At 44.5% G+C, this 22,091-nt stretch overlaps 1 protein-coding gene across 1 annotated transcript in view; it reads right to left on the bottom strand.

The window, feature by feature from the left end:
• The window catches only part of T265_10454 (hypothetical protein), a gene marked incomplete at both ends in the record, with an annotated part of 63,426 nt that overhangs the window by 30,129 nt on the left and 11,206 nt on the right, over positions 1–22,091 (bottom strand). The window contains 12 exons of the mRNA XM_009176829.1: positions 1,299–1,409; positions 2,144–2,438; positions 5,285–5,556; positions 8,205–8,645; positions 8,748–8,867; positions 10,577–10,684; positions 10,899–11,002; positions 11,848–11,989; positions 12,109–12,149; positions 16,006–16,087; positions 16,479–16,673; positions 21,288–21,751. Coding sequence (XP_009175093.1) covers positions 1,299–1,409; positions 2,144–2,438; positions 5,285–5,556; positions 8,205–8,645; positions 8,748–8,867; positions 10,577–10,684; positions 10,899–11,002; positions 11,848–11,989; positions 12,109–12,149; positions 16,006–16,087; positions 16,479–16,673; positions 21,288–21,751 — 2,375 coding nt within the window. The remainder of the gene's footprint in view (positions 1–1,298; positions 1,410–2,143; positions 2,439–5,284; positions 5,557–8,204; positions 8,646–8,747; positions 8,868–10,576; positions 10,685–10,898; positions 11,003–11,847; positions 11,990–12,108; positions 12,150–16,005; positions 16,088–16,478; positions 16,674–21,287; positions 21,752–22,091) is intronic.

Below are 22,091 nucleotides of genomic sequence, written 5' to 3' on the forward strand. Positions count from 1 at the left end.
TATTTCAGCGTTGAATAGGTGAAATTCACTTCCTGGCAAACAGTACGCGTCTGGGAAATACGACTAAGACCCGGGACAGTTCATCTGGAAACTATAGGTGCAGTTACAAGGATATGTCCATTTATATTCACCAGAAATAAGTATACCTGAAGAATATCGGAGTTCAGGCTCACTGCTTCGGAAGGTAGCGTGGCGCCCTTAAACAGAGGCGTCATAACCAGTGAAGCAATGATATTACTGCTACTGGTGTCACTGATTAGGATTCATTCATTTTCATTAACCTATTCATTCGCTTTTTTTCATTTTGCATAATAAATAATGTGCTATTCATACCTTATTGGTAACAACGTTACAGCTAAGTGGATAGCGGTAGTATGTATACGTTTCATCCATCCACGTTGCTCACTCACAATGGACCACGCCGTTCGGAATTATCTCTTGAACTAAGTAAAGAACAGTTGAAAGGACTAGGAATGTGTCGGGTTATGGTTGAGCACATTTGGGCTCCTTCATGACATACAAGGTGATTTGTTAAACGTAAAATGTGATCCTTTGGAGATCACAAAACGGTCCCGAAATCTGCTACCACCTGAGTAAAGGATTGCTCACGCAGAATGACAGCAACCTGCTCCTCTAAGTAGGTAGGTTGTTTGAGTACCTCAAGTATACAAGTCGGTCAACTCATTGAATACATATAACGATAAGATCCCGAAGCCCAAATCTGTGAAAAATCACAACCAAAATGAGTTTGAGTCACATACTGGCCTTATGAATATCTAGCACAGGCGACTGGGTTTCGCCTTGACCTCATCACTATCTATCACGATATGAAAAACACAGTTAAGGTTCCAATAAAGAAAGCGACAGGATAGAACAGAAGATGCGTATCCTCAGAAAAAGCTCAGACCCAAGTTAGGAATGGCCTATAGCTACGGGACATTCGCCAACCTTTTGTAGTCAGTCGTTTGACCGGCTGGTTTGAACCAATGTGAAGAAAGTCAATAACCGTGGCATGGAAGAGTTTCGCATTTCATTGCATCGGGAACACAGGTTAAGCGGACTCAGAAGGACACATTTAAAAAAAGTGTGGTATTCAGTAAAGCCGAATTTTCCGAAGCCGCTTAGTTATGGGGACCCGGATCTATACAGTGACTACTGCGAACAGTAGGTAAAAAGAATAAAGAACGGTCCCATTGGAGAAGAAAATTTCGCCGGTCACAGCGAGCGCGTTTACATGTTACAATCACTCAGACTCATTTTTACGAAGCGACATCCACAAAAAACGCAGGCGTACCTACCTTGTTCACCAGTTGAAGTTCCGAAAGTATAGTGGCCAGGATGGAGATCAATAAGCATACTGCACGTACATTGACCACGAAAGACGGATCGTAGAGATAGGGGATCAGTACCTGAGTAGACGCAACATTCATAAAGTGTTGAGAAGATGACTAAAGAATATTCCTAGCAAGCGACATGGATCAAATGAGTGTATTCTGTAGCAAAAGGGGAACGGTACATTATTCGCTAACGAGTGGATCATTGAATCCTACATAACAAAATCAATCGCAAACTGGGAATATTTAAGTGAAATGGGTAAATGTGAGTCGTCCCTGATTAGAGTCATCTCCAAGAGGGTAGGTAAACATAATCAGTTGCGAGGAAAGTGAGCCTGATTTGAGTTCCTCAGAAATCTACTGAGTTATGCCAGAGTAGGCCTGTGTCACGATCACAAAGCTTAGGACTACAGAACCACCAGTGGACAATTGAATTAATCCTTCATTCTTTATGGGTTGCCCGTTACCGTACGGATGTCAGCTATGCGACCTCGGGCAAAAAATCTAATAATTCTGGGAACACCACTCACATCGAATGCCCAAGAAGTCCTATGAAAATGTCGCATAAACGTGTCCATCAGCTTTACGTTTACGTATTTTTCTCTCTCAGCTAAGAAAGCGACGTAATTTCAGCCAGGTTTATGAATGTCAGCAAGTAGGGGCGCAGCTCAGAAGAAGTCTACTGTGAGTAATGGAAATCAGAAACAGGCTTTGTACTTTGTTTTCCACGACCTTGAAAGTGGGTCGCCACCGAGTCGAGCCGTCGACTAAACAAACTGAGAACCTACAAGCTGGGATAAAGCACTTACCTTACACATTTCCGAAATGAGCTCCTCACAACATTGAAGACGAAGCAGCGCGGTCCACAGCTGATGTAAACTTGTCAAACACCGCGAATGCCACAGAGATGGATCGGAGTCCTGAAGTAATTGAGCTGGTGAAACACGTTCCGCACTTGTGAAAGCAGACTGTTTCGACTCCATAGACGATAAAATTGCCTCTGAATAGTCCAGAATCGTCACACCAGAATTGATCAGAACTGGGAGGATAGCCCCCGCAGTGGACTGTAAGAGCTCGGTAACCTGAGAGGTTTTTCTGTCACTGCTTAAGAGACTATTTTTATTGGCGTTGAGGTCTGCCAGCAATAACAACGACAGTTTAATTATCAAACACGTGGAAAACTAGCTGTACCAAGGAAACGAAAAAATATTATTTCCAAGCATCCCGGTTTTCGCAAAATACAAGACAAACGCGAACAAATGGTAGAAAAATAGTGCAGCGGCGCCTATATTGTGTCAAAATGTTGGTCTCGCAGTGGTATATTAGTTTGTTGATACACCCACTGGACTTCCTTTTCCCCAGTCAAACCCTTCCCTTGTCTGCTGCTTTTCACTGCGTCCACTTCATAGACTCGATATGCATTTGTAATCCCTCGGACTTTTTAACCCTTGACTTGTCGAGCGAATTTGGTCGACCATCTGTTGCGCGCGCTTTTTGACCATTTTACGTTACCACGTGTTGCACCCTGGCATGTCGCAAACAAAGAACGATTTGCCATCTTCTTCGGCCTTTCCTTGGACGTGCGCTACTTTGTGCAACGGTTTAGACGGAAACCCCCATGATTTGAGGTTTTTACTCCTTTTATTATGTATACATGTAGTGTAGTACCGCATCTTTTGATAGGCATGTCGCAAACAAAGAACGATTTGCCATCTTCTTCGGCCTTTCCTTGGACGTGTGCTACTTTGTGCAACGGTTTAGACGGAAACCCCCATGATTTGAGGTTTTTACTCCTTTTATTATGTACTTTATACATGTAGTACCGCATCTTTTGATAAATCTCAAGAACCCACAATTTCTGGCTTGTGATTGTGTGCGTCATTCAAGTGGGCTTTCCCGAATACGTCGAAGAATACGCCTAAGAAAAACGACAAGGTATGCTAAGAAATTTGACCACTTGAGAGCAGTAAAAATCTATTCCTAGCTTTCATCAGAAGACAGTTCTCAATCCATCGAGTTTCCTAACAAAACTCAACCCACGAGCAAAAATCAGAAGTCAATTTGCCTCATATTCCCCGTGCGCTGACACTATTGAGAGGTATGAAAACCGTTAGCCGAGAAGACAGTTAATCGATTTCTTGACTAATTACTTCATCTTCATTTCGTCATCAGTGCCCGGTGGAGTTAACAAAGACAGCTTCCAAACAGTGAGCTTGAAAAGATCGCTTTCAGGACGAAACAATTTACTGAACGGAAATATGAAACCGACCAGCAGAGAAATGTGGCAAGGAGGCCGCCCTGGTACAGTGGGCAATCACATAACAGTGGCGATAGGAATAGCTGGGTTCAATAAAACTGGTAGCCAACTAGCCTTGGTAAAGTCAGAAGGTGAAGCGTAATGAACGGCTCATACCAAGGCTGTGGAGCTGAATCTGCCAACAGCTGGACTAACAGATGTCCACTCGAGCTCATGCGAATTCGGTACACCACAAGATGTTACCAAATCCAGCAGCTCCTTGATCGGACAAAAATAAAAAATGTTGAACTCGCGTGCCGATGGGGAAGGGGTCTTGAGCTGTTATTTTGAAAATAACACTCATGCTGCGTAGAAATAACGTGTTTTAGAATCCCGTTTAGAGAGAACTTTTCAAAAATCTGCATTTTCCTAAGATAAGATCGACGGCTCTATCTGGCTTGGCCATCACCAATAGAAGCCTTGTACCTCAAATCATTCCCCGAAACACTTCACCCACCCTACTGGCACCATTTAACCAAGAGAGACAGACGAACCACAAAAAATAACTCGGCACAGCAAGGCGAAAACATCATATAAATAATCTATTATGTAGCGCAGCTGGAAACAGCTCGCCTGTTTCATCCCTAATATGGCATCCAATCGCAAGAACCAGTCAGTATAAGGCGTTGTACGCTTCAGGAAACTGGGAAGGAGAGCTGCACGTGCGCAAAACATTACATACGATGCCAGCTCCACCGTAAAATGAGGACTCAGAAACCATCAGTGTTTAGAATCTGTGATACCGTCGCTTCATTTTTGACGAATATACTTCCGAGTAATACACATATTTGTTGCCTATGACAGAGGCAAGGAAATGGATTCTTGATAGATTGCAACTGGTATGACTACCAGTCCATGCGATAACCATTAGCCCATTGGTTGGTTGGGGTTATGTCATGTGATTGTATGAAGTGTAAAGATAGTCGTTTACACGATACTGGCCCAATAACGGGCCACAAAAACATTGTGCTTAGCGAAATACGCTCATTCGGTTTCCACAGGGGACACCCAACTGAACATCTCATTCATGACGTCAGGGTTTTCAACAACCTTATCAGTAGTGGGTCACAAAATCATGGTTTATTCATTGGTATGCACAGCTTTGTTTACTCCCGATCGGGATGGAATGTATATCCAAAAATCTGAGAAATGAGAAAAGCCTAACAACTGAACGTGCAGCAAGCAAGCAACCCGAAGGAAACATGATGAATGGAATACTGTCAGATTTTCTGAGTGCAAGTAACCGTAATAAAAGAGCCTATCCGAGGAGGGACGACATATTCCCCCCCCCCGGTGGTTTACTCAAAGGCNCGAGGAGGGACGACATAGTCCCCCCCCCGACAGTTTAATCAAAAGCCTCCTAGACGTAACACGCCACGCATAAACTTGCTGAAGACGGTTCCTCCATGCGCAGTGGCAAGGAAATATACCAAAGTATGTCGAATGTCCTGCCAACTGGAACACTGGGTGGTCTTCGAGTCAGTTGAATAAGTTCATAAACGAGGATTCAGTGGTGTCTCTCGTGAACGAAAATGTGGTTTACAAACGACTGTATCCCGCCAAATGTCTTCTACGTGTTTCAGAAGGTTGAGGAGTAGGAAAGTTAACGTGGTAAGCCAACTTGCCACACCAACTGGTGATGCGAAAAGGATACGTTATATCCAGAGCGGTAACCAGCAAGGCGTATCGTAACTGAATGCAAAGGCATGGCGCCGAATCCCCTTTTGGCCGCGAAGTAGAGATGGCGGCAGATTGAGATATCGACAACTCGTGGCCAAGCACTCTTAAAAGCGACTGCAGGAGATCGTCGTGGATAGCACTGCTCAGATTGATTAAAGAGGGCTCGGGTTTGTCAGCCAAGTGTTTCCGGAAGGTTCTGGCGATACTGCTGCAGAGTTCAGTCACTGTGGCCTGAAGACAAAGGACCTGAAAAAAATTGGTTCGAGTATCACCACAACAAAGAAGACGTGTAAAAGAAGCACAGCAGTAACACTAACACCAACTGAGGCGCAGCATCTCACCCTGTTTTGGGTTTGTCAGTGAAACGCTACACAAACAGGGAAAGTAGCATGTTGCGAAAATAACATATTGTCTTTTGGGTATATAAGCAGTCTTGTATGTTACATTCGTTTCCGGGTTGTAGCTGTTATACGTATGTGAACTCCACTACACTTTCAGTCCCAGTCACGTACAATTACCCGATTCTCTGTTGCGTCCCTCTATTACACAAAACACATCTGCTGAAACTACAACGGACAGTCGAACGACAGAGGAGGCAGCTCTGATGAACAGACAAAAGTGAAGAGGTGAAACATTACCACTGCATGCTCAGGACCCAAATTAGATGAGTAGGTATGACCGGATTCGTTATGAGACTGAAGTTGGTATTGCTATACTGATTCAGCTTCCCCCCACAACGGATGATCTCCTCCTCCGCTACGAAACTACTGGTCGGTGTGCCATCAGACGGACATACTATGGCTGGTGTCAAGGCTGTTCTTGTTAAATTTGATGTATACGAATCCATCTTGATTATTGTGTTCCACTCCAGTATACGTTCCTACGCTAGATACCTCTCTGCTTATGGGACGCTAGGTTTCATTTCGTTCTCGTCCCAAAATGAAAAACAACAACGCCTGGAACCCAGCTGGACCTCTCGTTTGTGATGCTACCAGGCGGATTTTCGGCAACCTTATGAGTAGTACGTTATAGTAATGGTAACCTTTTTCATCTACCACTTATCACTAGTTTTATGCCATCTGCCAGTAAATTTTCGAGGGAGAATGAACGGCGTGCAAGCTGAAAAATCATATTGGGAATCATTGTTTTAGAGGTGTCCAATTATAGGAGAGGACGATACACATCGCAAAAGTGCCACCCTCGAAATGTTTGCTAGATGAAGTTCCTCATGTAGTGGGGATTTCGTTATGACAATGCAAATAAATCTGAGATTACCGGAAATATGCGCAACTCACCCGTGACACATAATATGACTGTGATCATCACGGAACGTGAATAAATGAACGTTGAAAAAATGTAGGTATGTGTTGAAAGCAATCTGACCGAAGTTAATAATCGAAAAGCATAGATCAGAACAGAAGTGTCACAAATCATCCTCCGTGGGCAAGAGTCTGAGTGGTCAGAGCCAACAAAGTTGGTGGTAGGACAAAAGTGAACTACCTTTGTTTGTGTGGGTATCGGTTATAGCAGCGTGGAGACTTGCATTAGCACCATCCTGCTAGGTACAGCAGTAGAAAATCCAAAAGTTTCCTAAAACTCCGTCTGATTTAAGCTAATCTTAAATTTCTAGCCACTGAAATCTTCTAGGTTGGGTTGCCAAGTTGTCCGTTTGTTTTTCTGATACCTAAAATTCATTTTGTGTACCCAGTAGTGCGTTGTATGGCTTTACATTTTAGTTTATTACATTCTATTGTTAGAAAGTGGGGAAGGATCTTGAAATAAGAGGCTGGTTACATGCAGTATGAACGGGAATAGATGCCTGGGGAGGAATACGGACGGCCGAACTCCGGCCTAACGGACGACCGCTGTACTGACCGATCTGGTGACAGTACTTGCTGCGTCCCCAGGTCTGTATCGCTGTTCACTCTAGGTAGCTGGGCATCTAATTTCAAACAGTTCATTCAACGTATATTTCATGCATACATCTTCAAATGGCTCACCACAAAACTGAACATCCCGGAGTTTTGGGTCCTACAACGAAGCTGCAAGTGGCTCTCTGCAACCACCACCGCACAGAATGAGCAAAATGATGGCTTGCACAACCCAGTTAAGTATTCTTTGGGTAAGTCTATAGAGCATTCCGGCCACCAGACGATCTTACTGTGAGCCTCAACCGTATAGTTGTCCCCAGTTGACAAATTTAAGTCAACAGGTAAGCATGCGAATGGCTTTAGAAGTGCGCGCCTGTTTATCCTCTGATTTTGTTCCCTCGGGGTCACACCGAGGGCTGGTTGAACGTGCGGTTCAGTGCTAACCTCTTGGGGCGCGTCCACCAGCGTAGTCTGGTTTGACAGGCAAAACTGGAAGCGATTTTCAACAGTCACCTGGCTCCGCATAATAAACTAACAGCCAATCACTCTGAAGAGCGTTCGTACACTAAAGCTAATAAAAGCAAGCACCTAAAAGCGAACACAGCAGAGCCACATACAAATGCATAGCAAACAGATAATTAAGCTAACAGGTTGATCTGAAACAGTGTCTTGGTAAAGTGCCGCGAAACACTAGTACGAAATTATCTGTCGGTACGTCGATTGCTGCACCGAGTTTTCTTATGGTATTCCAGGACGTAGAAAACCACTAATTTCCGGATTTCTTTGTGCGATCCTCTTTCTGAGGCTCACATGCTTCTCACTTCGCGTTGTTCCTTTCTTAGTTCTCCGATCATGTGTGTATTTGCATGCACTCTCATTATATAGCTAGAAACCGAGAGGAAAAGCCTTTTCGGATGAGCTGTGAGCGTTACAGATCTACTGTACACTTCAAACCTGCTCATGTGGCTGATATACACATTCCTGTTCTATTAATTCCACATCTATACACCACAAACCACTTACTCCATTCATCTGCTGAACGACTGGAAAGATCACGGCTTTCAGAACAGTGTCCACACATGAGCTGAATGCATCTAGGCTCATCTTATCCATCGCACTGGCATAAGTCCATATGATGGTAGCCCTGGCCTGTTCAACCGAACCGCGGAAGTTGTGTGGTAGTGGCCGATCTTCACCAGGTGACGGAGGACTAGAGGCTTTGAAGGAGACTGTGGATCGAAATAAATTGGACAGACGACGATTGGGTGAACCAGTTGGAATGACGACGGACACGGTTGAGCCCGAATACTTCGAAAGCTTAGCTATACTACTAGGAGTGCCGTTAGTAGTACTGGGAACAGAGGAGCTGACATAAGAGTCCAGTTTCACCTGTTCATTGTATAGGAAATTGAACAACACATGATTGTGCGTTGCAGCAATCCTTCCCAATGCAGCGACGCAACCCTAATAACAAATGTGAATGGAAATGGAGATGAAAATGTATGATCAAGTTATGCGAATTCATCAAACGGTATATCTGGAGCACAGACCTGAAGAAGGACTCACTTCTTGCTCAAGAGGGATTCCATGATTGGTGGACCGAAATACCAACTCTAGCGATTCAGCAATAACATGATCCATATCCAACTTGCATAATGTCATGGTGATACATTGGAACAGGAAGCTCTAAACGTAAACAATAGCCCAAAAGCAGGAAACGAGTGAGATGGTTGAGGTACATTATGAGTATTCGTTCTAACGACGATGGCAAAACTACTAAGTATCAAGTAATCTCTTGTATGCTTTCCAGTTTCAAGGAAGGAGTATATAGAACAAACTGGTTAAAAATTTTACAAATAACGTTACGGAGGAGGATTTCCTAGTCAGCAGCGAACGTTATAATGCGCCTTTTATAGCCTGACATACATATCCTAAACACAAAGTAGATAAGATCCCAGGGGTTGACGGTGCGCCACAGGCCAAGACAGATTAATCCTTGGACAGTTTACAAAAGCATTTCCCGACCACCCCCATCTAATGTCCTATTCTTGTGAAAAGGGGAATCGCCTATAGGAACAAGCATTGCCTGCATCTGTCACCTGCGACGATTATTTGTAAATCACTTTTCAAGTGGCTTAAATGAACTGTTGAAGTGTTCGTAAGGAGACCATTAACTATGGGTGCCAACTAAGACAAACACAGTGCATTCACGACTCTACGAGACTATTAGGTGACTCCGCGAGCAAGTTCGAGGCGAGCTATAGATTGGATCAATAAAGTGGTCCTAATAGTACTCTGTCAAAATACAAAACGATGTTTTAGCTGCAAAATGCATTAAATAACACGTGTTTGAAAAGCTGTTTATCTTGAGTTAGATGCGAGCGGGAAAAATCAAGGAAAATAGCTTGTCTTGATTTGATTTCGTCGATTACATGTATATAGAAACTTCTGACAAGCGTGGTGATGGCTATCCATGTGAGCAGCGCCCAGATGCTGGGTTCTGATAGTCGTTTGATTGCATCTAGTGTTGCTCGAGTTCGTTTGTCCATGCATCAAATCGAAGTAAAACAAGTTACAAACTGACCATCAGGTTCACACTAAAGTCTTCGGAGTAAACGATGAGCAGGTGGCTTGTGTTAAACAAACGATCAGTCAGTGTTACAGTCCCCATCGTCAGTGGGCAACGTCAACTATGAATTTCACGGTCTGATTTGGACTAGCAGGTAAGAGTAGCAGCAGAGGTAATAGCACTCCGTTTAAAACTGTACATGAACAAATACGGTATAGTTATACCAACAACGGGACCTTATCGAAGAAACGCCACTCCCACTGAAGCCTACGATAACCATGATGTACAGTGTCGTGTACGTGAAGAGATGCCATCCACAATGAGGCTAAGTACACTATCCTATTGGCGATCTCCCCTGAAGGGCAGCACTGTACAATCTCCTACCATAATGAAACTATAATCTGGTGAGCTCGCACCAGAAAAATTAGGCCAAGTCAGGCGATGTGAGTATGAACAGTATGTATCCCGCAAACCCCACAATAGATATCGAAACTATAATCAGAAGACGGGTTGCCAGTGTAATTGCCCAACTCAATTCAGATCCGTGGGAGATGCAACAATGCGGATAGGATGCAGAACTGTACTGTCTATAGTTGAACATCTAGTGGTGTCGTACGAACTCATGCAGAAAGGCGATAATTAGCTGTGCTGTCTGCTGTCTGGCTAACCTTCAGGTACGCCTCGAAGGCATCGCGGCACTACTGAAACTTCCAAAAGCCAAGTTGTGCCGATCACCGCGGAGTAGGGTTACCTCTAAAGAATCAGAGGCTAAGCAAAGTGTGCCATCCGTTAAAGAGATATCTTAAAGAATGTTTCGGTGACGCACCTTTTCTTCCATCATGCTTTCGTAAAACGGTATCTGATTTTCGAAGGACCGTAGTAGGGCTAAAGTCCATTTGTCATCTTCCACCAGGTCTATAGACTTTGATAAGAGCTGCAGTGTAAGAGTAGAGAGAGAGAGAGTTAAAGTAGGCGACATAACCAAAGTTTGAAGGCATGAAAGCGTTCGGAAAGGAACCCGTATTATTGGAGAGGCATTACAAGCAAATGCAAGTTAAAACTTAGAACCAGACCGAGAGCAACAACAAACAAAGCGAGCTTTGAGATTTGAAAGGAAAATTGCGGCGATCAACCATTCGGGAACTAACCTTCAATGTCAGACCTTCCCAGTGACTCTGATGATACTGTTGTGGTTTGCGCAACCCAACGTCCTTATCCGTAATAGAGGGATCATCTGATAAGTCCTGGTCTTCTGAACGTAAACGGAGAATGGAACAAACGAAAGGGCTGGTAGAAATACCTTTGAGGTGATGACGTTAGTCGAGAGGACAGAAAAAAATCAAGCAGCCGATCATGAAGCAGTGATCAGAAAATATAAGCCTGAAGAGAACAAAACAGCCGAGTGAAAACGATGAGATTAATGATAGCGGAGCAACACTAATGTTGCTAGTGATGGCGGGGAGGAAGACACCTTCCAAGAAGAGTTCGCTGTTTGTCTGTTTGCTTCTACGCACAGCATGCAGGGAGTGAACATTCATGTCCACAATGGAAGAATTGTTTACGTGTACGAAGTTTGTACGCGTGCGTAACGAGACCGATTAGTCCTTCTACAGATTAACAGGTCAAAGATCCCGGCACGAATTAGAAGTGTATGGGGTAAACAGATGTCTAACTGTTACAGAGTTGAGTGAATTAAAATGGGTAATTAGTGGATAATAACGTTTGGATTCGGATAAATGTATGTCCGGGTTTTTCGAGAAACTGGACTAAAAATCGTTCAGCTGTAGCACCCTATCGGTACCTAACTGCAAGGCTGCCCAAGCCTAGACAGAGGAAGTCGAGAAGCAGAGATCAGGCTCGAACAACGGACCTTCTGATGAGTAAATTCGCGCTCTAACCACTGGGTCCAACAGTTTGTCAAAATAAGTTGTAAAAACAAGATAGGTGGATATCACAAACAAGCACAATGAGTTGTCTTTTTCCTCCGCATTATCAACCAATATCAAAAAACTGGATTTAGGCGTGTGGAGATGGTCACAGGTCGACAAAGCGCATTTGGGTTTCTTCGACAAAAAAGGGGAGAAACCCAATACTTACGGTTGAGGTAGAGTAGCATGTGGGGGATCACCGCATCCCATAGAGTTGGAAGACTTTGGTGAAAGTAACGCGTCATGCACCGCAACACGCGGAGTATGGGGAGACCACGACCTTTGCCGTGAAATGGCCGGCTAAGAAGCACCTAAAGAGGACCACGGGAATACACGGATTGTATTGGTTGTGAGGTGAGCAAAACGAGGCTACAGAAAACCAACTATACAACAGATGAGAACAATAAAGAAGTGTGGAGTAAAATCTTACCGCCAATCGAGCCAAGAGGGTGCACGGAGCTGGCACACTAGCTGTGTGGGACGGTAAAAGTGAAAAAGGGTAACGGTAAATAAACAAAGCTTCCCAGTTTTTTTTTTCAAATTGCACTAGCCTTTTGTAGTCAACAACACTTCAAATACACTGTGTAATGAGACAGAGGTTGGCTCAAACTGTTGGCAGTTAGTTCAATTCCAGTGTACAAACGGCGGTCCAATTAAGTTGCCGTTTCAACTCTCATCAAGGTTCACCGAATGCGACTACCAAATCAACGAAAAATAACTGAAGCCCTCCCCCTGCTAATCAACCCACCAAGCTCATACTTATAATACGCGAATTGGATACGGACTAATCACGATGAAGAAAGAAAACAACTAGATATAGAGGGTAAACAATAAACCAATCAAACAACAGGAAGACGGACCACCACGGAACACAGACCACGATCAAACCAAAAGGGCTCTGAATGCGATAATGATGGCCAATAGCCAATCAGGTTATAGGCTGCTCTTTGCAAGTGCAAGCGCGGGGAAAGGAACCAGCCACCCAACAACGCACTGAAGATGCCTCCCCGAATGATGACGAAACGTCTGCAAGTCAGTTGCCAAGCTCAGCGAACAAATCAACAGCCACCTGCTCAATTACCAACAATAGGTAATTATTGCCTGACCGAAATATACACATACATACAGACTTACATCTATGCACGTTCAACCGTACGTCAAGAAAAGCCGAGCGGGAAACATACGGTGATCGATGGTACAGACAGCGCGACTTAGTTTTAAACAAGTCTATATGATAACTTACATGCCTTTCAAGGTAGGCCATGATGAAATAATTTCTTATTAGAACTTCGGTAGAAAGTCTGATGGCTAAAGTGAATTCCAGTAAAGCCCAGTCACGGATGTCTTTCCAACAAGAAATCATCCTTCACTAAACGCCACAGAAAGAAGAAAAAGAAAGCGTTCAGCTGTAGCAACCTTCCGGTACCTAGCTGCCATGCCACACGAAGGAAGCACGAGGGCTGGGATACTGCCAGGTTGCCCAAGCCTAGACAGGGGAAGTCGAGAGGCGGAGGTCGGGTTCGAACCACGGACCTTCCAGTTAGTAGATTCGCGCTCTAACCACCTGAGCCATCTCGCCCCAGCGCCCATATTTTCATGAAGGAATATACTACTCACTAGAAAGTCTTACGCAGACCGCGACCGGTTCCACCATCCTTGAGACGGTCCGAGTTTCCGTCAACTTTATGTTTGATCTCAACCCGAATTGCGTGTAATTCGCGAAATACGCTCATTCGTAAATTTTAATGGCAGACTTAACTGAACCTCTCACTCAACTGAATGTGCGCCCCAAAGACCGCGTCATGTTCCACTTGTTACGGTATTCGAGACATCGCAGATTCAGCTGGGATTTGGTTGAGCCCCCCCCCCCATAAAAACCAAATTGGTTTTCAAATGAACACATTTCGCGATGAAAGCATACGTTTTACGCATCGAAAAAGCTATGACAGCAACTAGTACTGTATTCTGCTTCGTGCATTCTGTTCAATCAGCCGTCACGGAAATGGAAGAACGTCCGCCTGATATCGACTCAGTATCGCTTCTTAGTTTAGAAGTATTCTGGCACTAAACCGCAGAATGCTCAAACGTCCATCAGGTTATATTGTAACGGAAATAGGACCTAATGATAAATGACCCTTGATCATTGCAGGCTGACCAAACTGAACATACTAATTAAGACCTATCAGTCAGCGCTGTGTGCGCAAAATGTGTTGCTTCAGATCATGTGGTTACCATACCACTAGCCAAGTGACCGATAAGTATCAATAAGTGTCCATTTTACAATTGAGGTCTTTGTTCTCGGTGTATGGACGTGCACGTTTTATGTGCGCGATTTAAGATAAAAGAAATGTCAACACATCGCGCCATACTTTTTTCATGTGCCTTAATGAAATGGATTGAAGGGACTCAACGTTCCAAATTCTTGTCTAGGCTAGGAAAACCTAGCAGTACACCCAGCCCTCGTGCTTCACTCGGCAGCTAGGCACCGAAAGGGAGCCACAGTTAAACCGTTGTACTTATATTGAAGGGACTCAATGTTCCAAATTCTTGTCTAGGCTTGGACAACCTAGCAGTACACCCAGCCCTCGTGCTTCACTCGGCAGCTAGGCACCGAAAGGGAGCCACAGTTAAACCGTTATATTGTACTTATATTATTGTTCCTAATCGGACAGAGTCAACTCGCCCTGGTAGGGTTGGCAGTGTTTGTCCATGCGTTTACTGGATTGACAGAATGTGCAGTCGGTCGACGGATCACAGATGCGCTTCTTGGATCGGTCAAAACAGCTATATTCATAAAACTGGCTTTCGGTAATGCAACCACAGGGCATCTGTATGGTGAACACTGAATGGCCGAAGGAGAGATGTACTCAGGAGTTGCTGTACCCATCTGCGAGAAGACAAAAGCATGGAGGACGAGTGCCAGGAAACTAATCTCGCATCCGTCGCATCGCTCTCCTGGTTGCACATAGATGTTGCATTGAAGTCTTGTTAAACAGGTCAGCACAAACGGATGAATGAAAGCGCACAAGGCTTCCAGCGTGCGCTGCCGTCAAGTTGATTGTGAACTGGGTGACGGACTGGTGTTTGTCCCACGCTCAAGTCCCACCGTCCATTTAACGCAACTTCTAGCATCATATTGCATATGCGGTAAATGGGAGAGCCCATGAAAGACCGAGAGCACATATTCTCGGGTAGAACACTAATGAGCCTGGCATCTTTATGTACGGATGTAATTGCCCCCGTTCAGTGGCATGCGATACTATTCGAATGAAATCCATACAACTTTGATTGGGATGATATTTCAAGGCTGCTTGGACCAAAGCGTAAACCGAATGCCGTTACGTTCGGACATTAGACTAAATCATTTTGTTAAGCTGACAGACATTAGGTCATAATGATTTCCCTTTAAAAGTAGCATCTTGAGGCTTGCATCCTTGTATTGGTTCAACGAGGCGAGGTTCAACGGGGCGAGAACGACCAAGTGGTTAGAGCGCGAATTTACTGACCGGAAGGTCCGTGGTTCGAAACCGACCCCTGCCTCTCGACTTCCCCTGTCTAAACTTGGGCAACGTGGCAGTATCCCAGCCCTCGTGCTTCCTTCGTGTGGCATGGCACCGAAAGGGTGCTACAGCTGAACGATAAAAAAAAATTGGTTCAACAGAAACTGGGGTCCACAATACGGCCTCTCGGAATAATCGCTGTTATTAACAGTCTCTTTCCCCATTTCTCCTTAACACAGCAGTCAAAACTACTTTTTAATTCAGATAAGAATGTCGTTCTTTTCTTAAAAGACGGTCAATTGTGACGTACATAGATCTGGAACCGGATGACATGAGCTGTTAGCAAACGGCACCAATATATATATTTTACCGCACTGATGATAAAGTCAAAGGCTATTGAACCATGGGGATATTTTGCTATAAAGGTATGCGTACACATAGCAATGAATAGCCGAACTTAATCAAACACTCAGGTTAAGTAGGTAGGCAGAATCCGATTACGTGGGGTTGTTCGGGATTGACCGAAATGGTTTTCTTGTGCGCGGAATTCTATCCAAATCTAACGCCGCTTTGTCCAGAGTTGTTTGTTTCCTTGTTAAATGATTCTTGAACCTTACGAACTATGTTGCAGTTACCTCACACCAAAGCGAAGCGAGTCCGAAAATTCGCAACTACTGTCTGGGGCGCTGACTGTTGTGGTCCTAAAATTTTGGCATAGGGCACACGCAATAACCAATCGTACTACTGTGAGTGTGTGGGCAACAAAGGTGGTCAATTGGATACACAACTCTAGTCACGTCATATGGATTGAAAAACGCGCAACTCACTAAGTTTCGAATCGGCGTTGCCTGGCGATGCGTCAGTTAAATGACTCGGGCTAGACAAAAACTTCCAAGGATCAAAGTCAGTCTGAGATAAGAAATAGAATAGACAAGGAAAAAAATAAAAAGCCTGCAATGATGATGCGATGCATCAGACGGTGATGCAACGCATCATAAAAGAACTATAGGACTTGTGTTTATAAGCGAAACAGTTTGGTTGTGTTCAATCAACTAAAAAAAGTGCCAGGCATTTTCGATGTACAACTAATCCGGATTTTGCTTGCGATCTGGTAATTTAAAAAAGATGCTACCTTCGAAGCATAGCCGTCACGGGGTCCTGCGGAAGGGGTACGGATGAGATATTGGCCAGTCAAGAAAGACCAACTAACCAAGTGTGCATACAAGCATCCTAAACACAGCTCGTTCGGATCAGGCAGTACGGTAGATAGGCTGACGTTAAAAAATAGCTGATATCTTACCGCAGATTTGGAGAGAATATTGGCGATGCTGTCACAAACTACCCCAACAGCTTCAGTACATTCTTGGACCATGAGAAACTCCAAAAGAAACGGCCATAATGTTGGGTACATTGACGGTACGGTTGTTGAACTTAGCTTCAGCACGTGAACGCAAAGACTTCGTATTGTCTCTTGACTGGGCGAGTTTCGGTTTGCCTGAGTAAATATGGAACAGACCCGACAGTGTGTGTGTGTGTGTTGAGGCGTATTAAAACATCGTTTGGGTATACCAGAACAGAACCGGGACAGCCACAGCTGATATGAGCAAACACTAAGTTCACGCACAAAATAAAATCTACATCCACAATTCAGATCCTCCTCTATACAGACGGACTGATTATCGGATTTCGAACTAAGGACAGCGACCAGCATATCATGATGAACGGTTCAGAAGCACTGTTGTCTTCTTATTGACCATAAGCAAGGATCCAGTTCTATGGAGCCCTGGAAGAACTTGAACTACCAAACCCTCACATTGTGGTGTGATACTAGTCTTGGACCAAGCGTAGCCAGGTAGAAATAATCAACACAGACCGCTGTAGGAGGGAGGAGGACTCGCTGTAGGGGGGCGAGATGGCCCAATTGGTTAGAGCGCGAATTTACTGACCGGAAGGTCCGTGGTTCGAATCTGACCTTCGGCAGTCGACTTCCCCTGTCTGGGCTTGGGCAACCTGGCAGTATCCTAGCCCTCGTGCTTCCTTCGGGTGGCATGGCAGCTAGGCACCGTAAGGGTGCTACAGCTGAACGCTGTAGGACAAAGCGCTACCCAACGTTCAGCAGCGCAGATCATACTACGCAACATGGTTCAGAGTTTGAATCCTCTCTGGATTCCTGAGATAGCTGTTACTGACGCATCCGAACAGCCGTGGGGCAGCTGTACAGTGAATGTTGGTTTTTCGGCAAAGGTTGACTTCACAATAAGGAATGAAAGTATTACTGGTTAACATCCATAGGGGTGGCTACCAATACGCTGCTGTCAAGTATTGGATAGCCGTGTTCAGAATGCACACTTTATGACACAACAGTTCTTCAGGCATAACAAGATGCACATTAATCACAGGTTTTATGAGTCAATCTCTAACGTGTGTAACTCTGAAATCCTTCAGGAGGAGAGCTGTTCACATGAGTGGTAGGGAGTCAGATTCGACAAGCACTTGCCATGCTGCATTTCGAACCGCTAATTCAATTCCAACAAATAATAAGAGGAATAATAATACGAATGATCGTCCAGCCTTAACGACCTTCCATCGCCAAGCTGCCATGTAACTCGAAAGAAGTATGAGGGCTGAGATACTGCCAGGTTGCCAAGGCCTACACACAGGGGCCGCTTGAGATGCCGGGGTCGGATTTGAACCACGTACCTGCTAGCTGGTAAGTTCGCACCTTAACCCCTGAGATATCTTGAGCCCAATGTACAAACCAAGGGATAAATCTGTAGTGACTAGAGCGAAGAATCAAAAGTAAGGCTTAACAAACAATATACATTTGGACCAACCTAATCTATCAGTTGGAGCTCACACAGGAATCGGATACAAATCTGGGAGATCACGTTTCGCATGTTTGCCTGAGCTTCCAAGAACCAGGATAACACTGACAATAGGTTGGGACGAGACTGTTCATGTGGACAGAACAGACCAGTCGGTGATAAAAATATTATAGCGACAGCGATTCTATCATAGCCACCTCAGTCAAGTTTGGTACATCGAACTATCAGTTCATCCTACTGGAATCGGGCTGAAATATGACCAAAACAAAGACAGTAACTGACCCGAAACGTCACTTACACCAGGGCAAATTGCTTCGCACAACATGGAACGTTTTCACTGATTGAAAAGTGGATTCGATGAGCGTGAAAGTGCATTGGAGATGCTACCGGCTGCTCCCTAGATCTAACGATCATTTGTGTGAAAATACCTGTCCATGATACAGCCATCCCGTGAGCTGGTATGGAGAGGACGCGAGATGACGGGTGAAGGCGTACACTTGACGCCAGTAAATCATTTATAGGACGTCTTGTACAAAGCGCTCGTACCCTCATCCAAAACAGTATAAGTAATGACAGGATTGTGCCTTCGGTTAGACCGGTTCAGTTCAGTTTTTCATACACAAATCGCATAGAAGTTTACAAGTATGTATTCGTATTTCAAAAGTTTTCATGGGGGGTTAGGGCCGGTAGCAGAGGAGTATTCACTGTTTGCAAGAGCAGTTGTGTTCACACTGGAAAACAGAATCGTTTTGACACCATACTGTGCAGGACGATTGCGACTGCTNATATATATATATAACGTGCTGTATGGTGCACCTGAAATGATCCCCACCCATTCCGTTCGTTATCTGGGTTTGTAACGAGGTGAGTGCTTCGCAGCCAGCAGAAGACAAGAGCATTCCCAAAGAGTATTGCTTGTTGGGGGGAGATGCCTGAAAATGGGTGCATAAAGTCGGAAAACAATACTCGGTTGGGGTTTAACAGCAAGCGAGTGAGTTTGACAGTACATGCGGTCACTGGAGTGGGGGACGGAATCGGTCCTTAGTAGTCCAACACTGCTGATGAAATGAACCAACACGGTTTCTCCACTGTTTCGTCTAACTGGAGCAGACTACAGTAAACAGGATATGATGAGGGATGCGGCTGCAGGAGCTCCATAATAATAAGTAATAACAATAGTCCAACTGTGGCACCCTTTCAGTCAGGAAGCACGAGGGCTGAGATCCTGCCGAGTCACCCATACCTAGACATGAGCGATCGAGATGCTGAAATTGGATTCGAACCAAAGGCCTTCTGAGTCTGTGAGTTCCAGCCTTAACGATTGTGTTTAAGTCACATCGTACGCATTTGCTGGCTTAAATAGCTCACCGGTAAGATAAGATTCTGGTACGAGTTAAACTGGCCACCAACGACGGAACGATATAAGTAGTATCGATCACGATATACTGTCGCGTGTGGTAGAACATATCGTCAAAATGACGTCAACCTGTCGTGCAAGACTGACTATGAGAATTTCGTCTTTAAAACAGGAGACTTTTTGAGCCGGGACAGAACAGTTAGCAACAATCAGAACATGCAATTAGGCCGGAATAGTTAGGTAATTTGACATGGTGTTAGACAAGTCAGATGATTCCTAAGCATGGTAACAAAATCGTAAGACTACTGTTGTTTTCACTTCAACCTTCAATCCCAGTCGGTGGAATGAAGTCATTTTTGGTCAGCAGGTGATACCCTATGAAATCGAACCCGTAATTTATGTGTATATTACTTCGAACAACCGGTGGGAGACTAGAAGATGGGAAAAAGAAACGGGTTAAAATTACGCGACCATCTCGGTAGGCTGTCTCGTTGAGGGTCTGGTATTCTTTCTCTGATTCTTTGGCCTTAAAACTTACAGTAAACTTTACACCAAAACTTTAACTAGTATGATCGACATCTCCCCACTATTTCGCAACTAAGTTCAAGGGTCACACACATTCACACCTCTGTAAAGTCGCTACTGTATTGTCATCCACGGAATAGTCTGATATCGAGTTCAAGGGTCACACACATTCACACCTCTATAAAGTCGCTACTGTATTGTCATTGCAAGAAGCAACAAAAAGCATCTCTTAATGATGTGAGAAGAATGAATCACCATGTTGTCATGTTCGATTATCATATTCTTCTGTCTAATGACAATGAGTGGCCGGAATAAGTACTCCATTGTCTGTATGCATGGATCAGAGTCTTGTCAACCAATCGGAACTAGTAATTCCGTCATTCTGAAGGGAAACAAGGCTAAAAATTCCGGTGCTGGTATACCAAATTAATAGGGCAGTATTTTCTGAGGCGTCGCTATCAGCTTCAGTTGCAAAGCGTACAAACGAGAGGATAGATGGATTGAGGCTCCCGCTGTCTCCGATTCAATGGACCTTACCTTAATTTCAGTCACCTGAAGACAGTTCCAGGACTTTACTAGCGTTATTGATCAAATAAGTCATATCCATACAGTTGATACAAGCACAAAGCACGAAGTCAAAAGCGCTGTTTCGGAATGTCTTCTCTGTTTAGAACCCAAGTAAGTCAGCAGTATTGAACTAACATTAAAAGATAGATGAGTCCAATAAAACCTTGCGATTCCTAATCATGCTATGCAATGTCATCACTAGGCAGAAGAGTGGGACGATCGAACAAGAAAACGCAGTGGATCATATACCTTACGCTATCAAAGGCTGTCTTCTGTTTCGCTTTGTGAAAACGTTTGGTTGGCCAACTTGAAGTCCTAGGTGCCATCCGATTGTCAATAGGTAGGAAATACTAGCATAGAGCGTGTACAGATGCGTAAACATCCATGAATCCTAAACTAAGTTGGTGTTTGGCGAAATACACTCAGTTGCAAATTAAATCGGTGTTCAAGTGGAACACGGTTGGAAACTCGGCGACTACATGTCCTAGTGAGCCCAAAGAGGTGGAAACCAACCGTAAACCGTTGGAGTTTTCGGCAGCCCTATGAGTGGTATGTTATGCTCCAGTTCGGTACGAGATCAATAGCTCGAGTGATCGTTCATCCTGTCACCCCATGATCAATCGTACGGAAAGTTAATTAACCTGCCTATCTGAAAACGCTCTAGCCAACTGCTTCGAGTAGGAAGATTTATCTATCCGGAACATGGCTTGTTGGATACGGGGAAGAATATGGAGATAGGTCCTGCAAAGTAATCACAGTACGATAAGTTAGTAGGTGCCATTTGCACACGGGCGCGATCTGCAAATGGGAAGGCTTACGTCGTAATGAAGCTTACTCTGATATCCGTCGTACGAGTGAGTGGAGAAGCACACTGTCGAACCACGTACTCGACAAACACATGCGTTCCCGAATCCAGTTCGAAATAGTCCAAACTACCCAGTGTTAGCACGATTTTCACCAATTCGTAACGTATGCACGAAGGAAGTCGATCACCAGAAGCCACCTCGCCTATTATCATACTGCATCGATCTCGACTGACTGGCGAAGCTTTGACCACTGCACCCATTAAGTTGTGCTTCATCGGACCACGACGGATGGGAGTGGGACTGGCCATAGACTGAAACAGGAGACGGATGAGGTTCGCCAGGATGGATTTGCGCATTGGGTCGTCGAAACAGAGTCTGTCGCAAGAGGAAACTAAATGGCGCAGCAAGTTCAAACTGACAGATCGCGACAGGTCTGACCCCGAATGTAAGTGAGATTCAGTGAAATTGAGCACACGTACTGGATAGGTAGTACCTGTAAAGCGAAATAATATTTACATCCAAATTGAGAACCTCAAATTCACACGGCAGCCTCAGTCAGGCCTATTCAGATTTGACAATTTAAACATGTTCCCAATCGGCCCATAGTTCACATGAAATGACCCCATCAGATGAACCTTTCTTTATATGGCTTTATTTTCGAAACATTAATATGGGTAACTAGGGTGCTGGGTCCCAATCAGGTAGTCGAAAATTTGGGCCACAATCTCATCCACCAAGCCACCCGGATAAATAAGCGTGAATTAGTTTGCCGCTGACACAACACTTACTTTAGCAACGATCCATCATAACCAAACGTTCACTGTCATGTACAC

The sequence above is a fragment of the Opisthorchis viverrini genome (assembly GCF_000715545.1).
Source record: "Opisthorchis viverrini unplaced genomic scaffold opera_v5_367, whole genome shotgun sequence".
NCBI lineage: Eukaryota > Metazoa > Platyhelminthes > Trematoda > Opisthorchiida > Opisthorchiidae > Opisthorchis > Opisthorchis viverrini.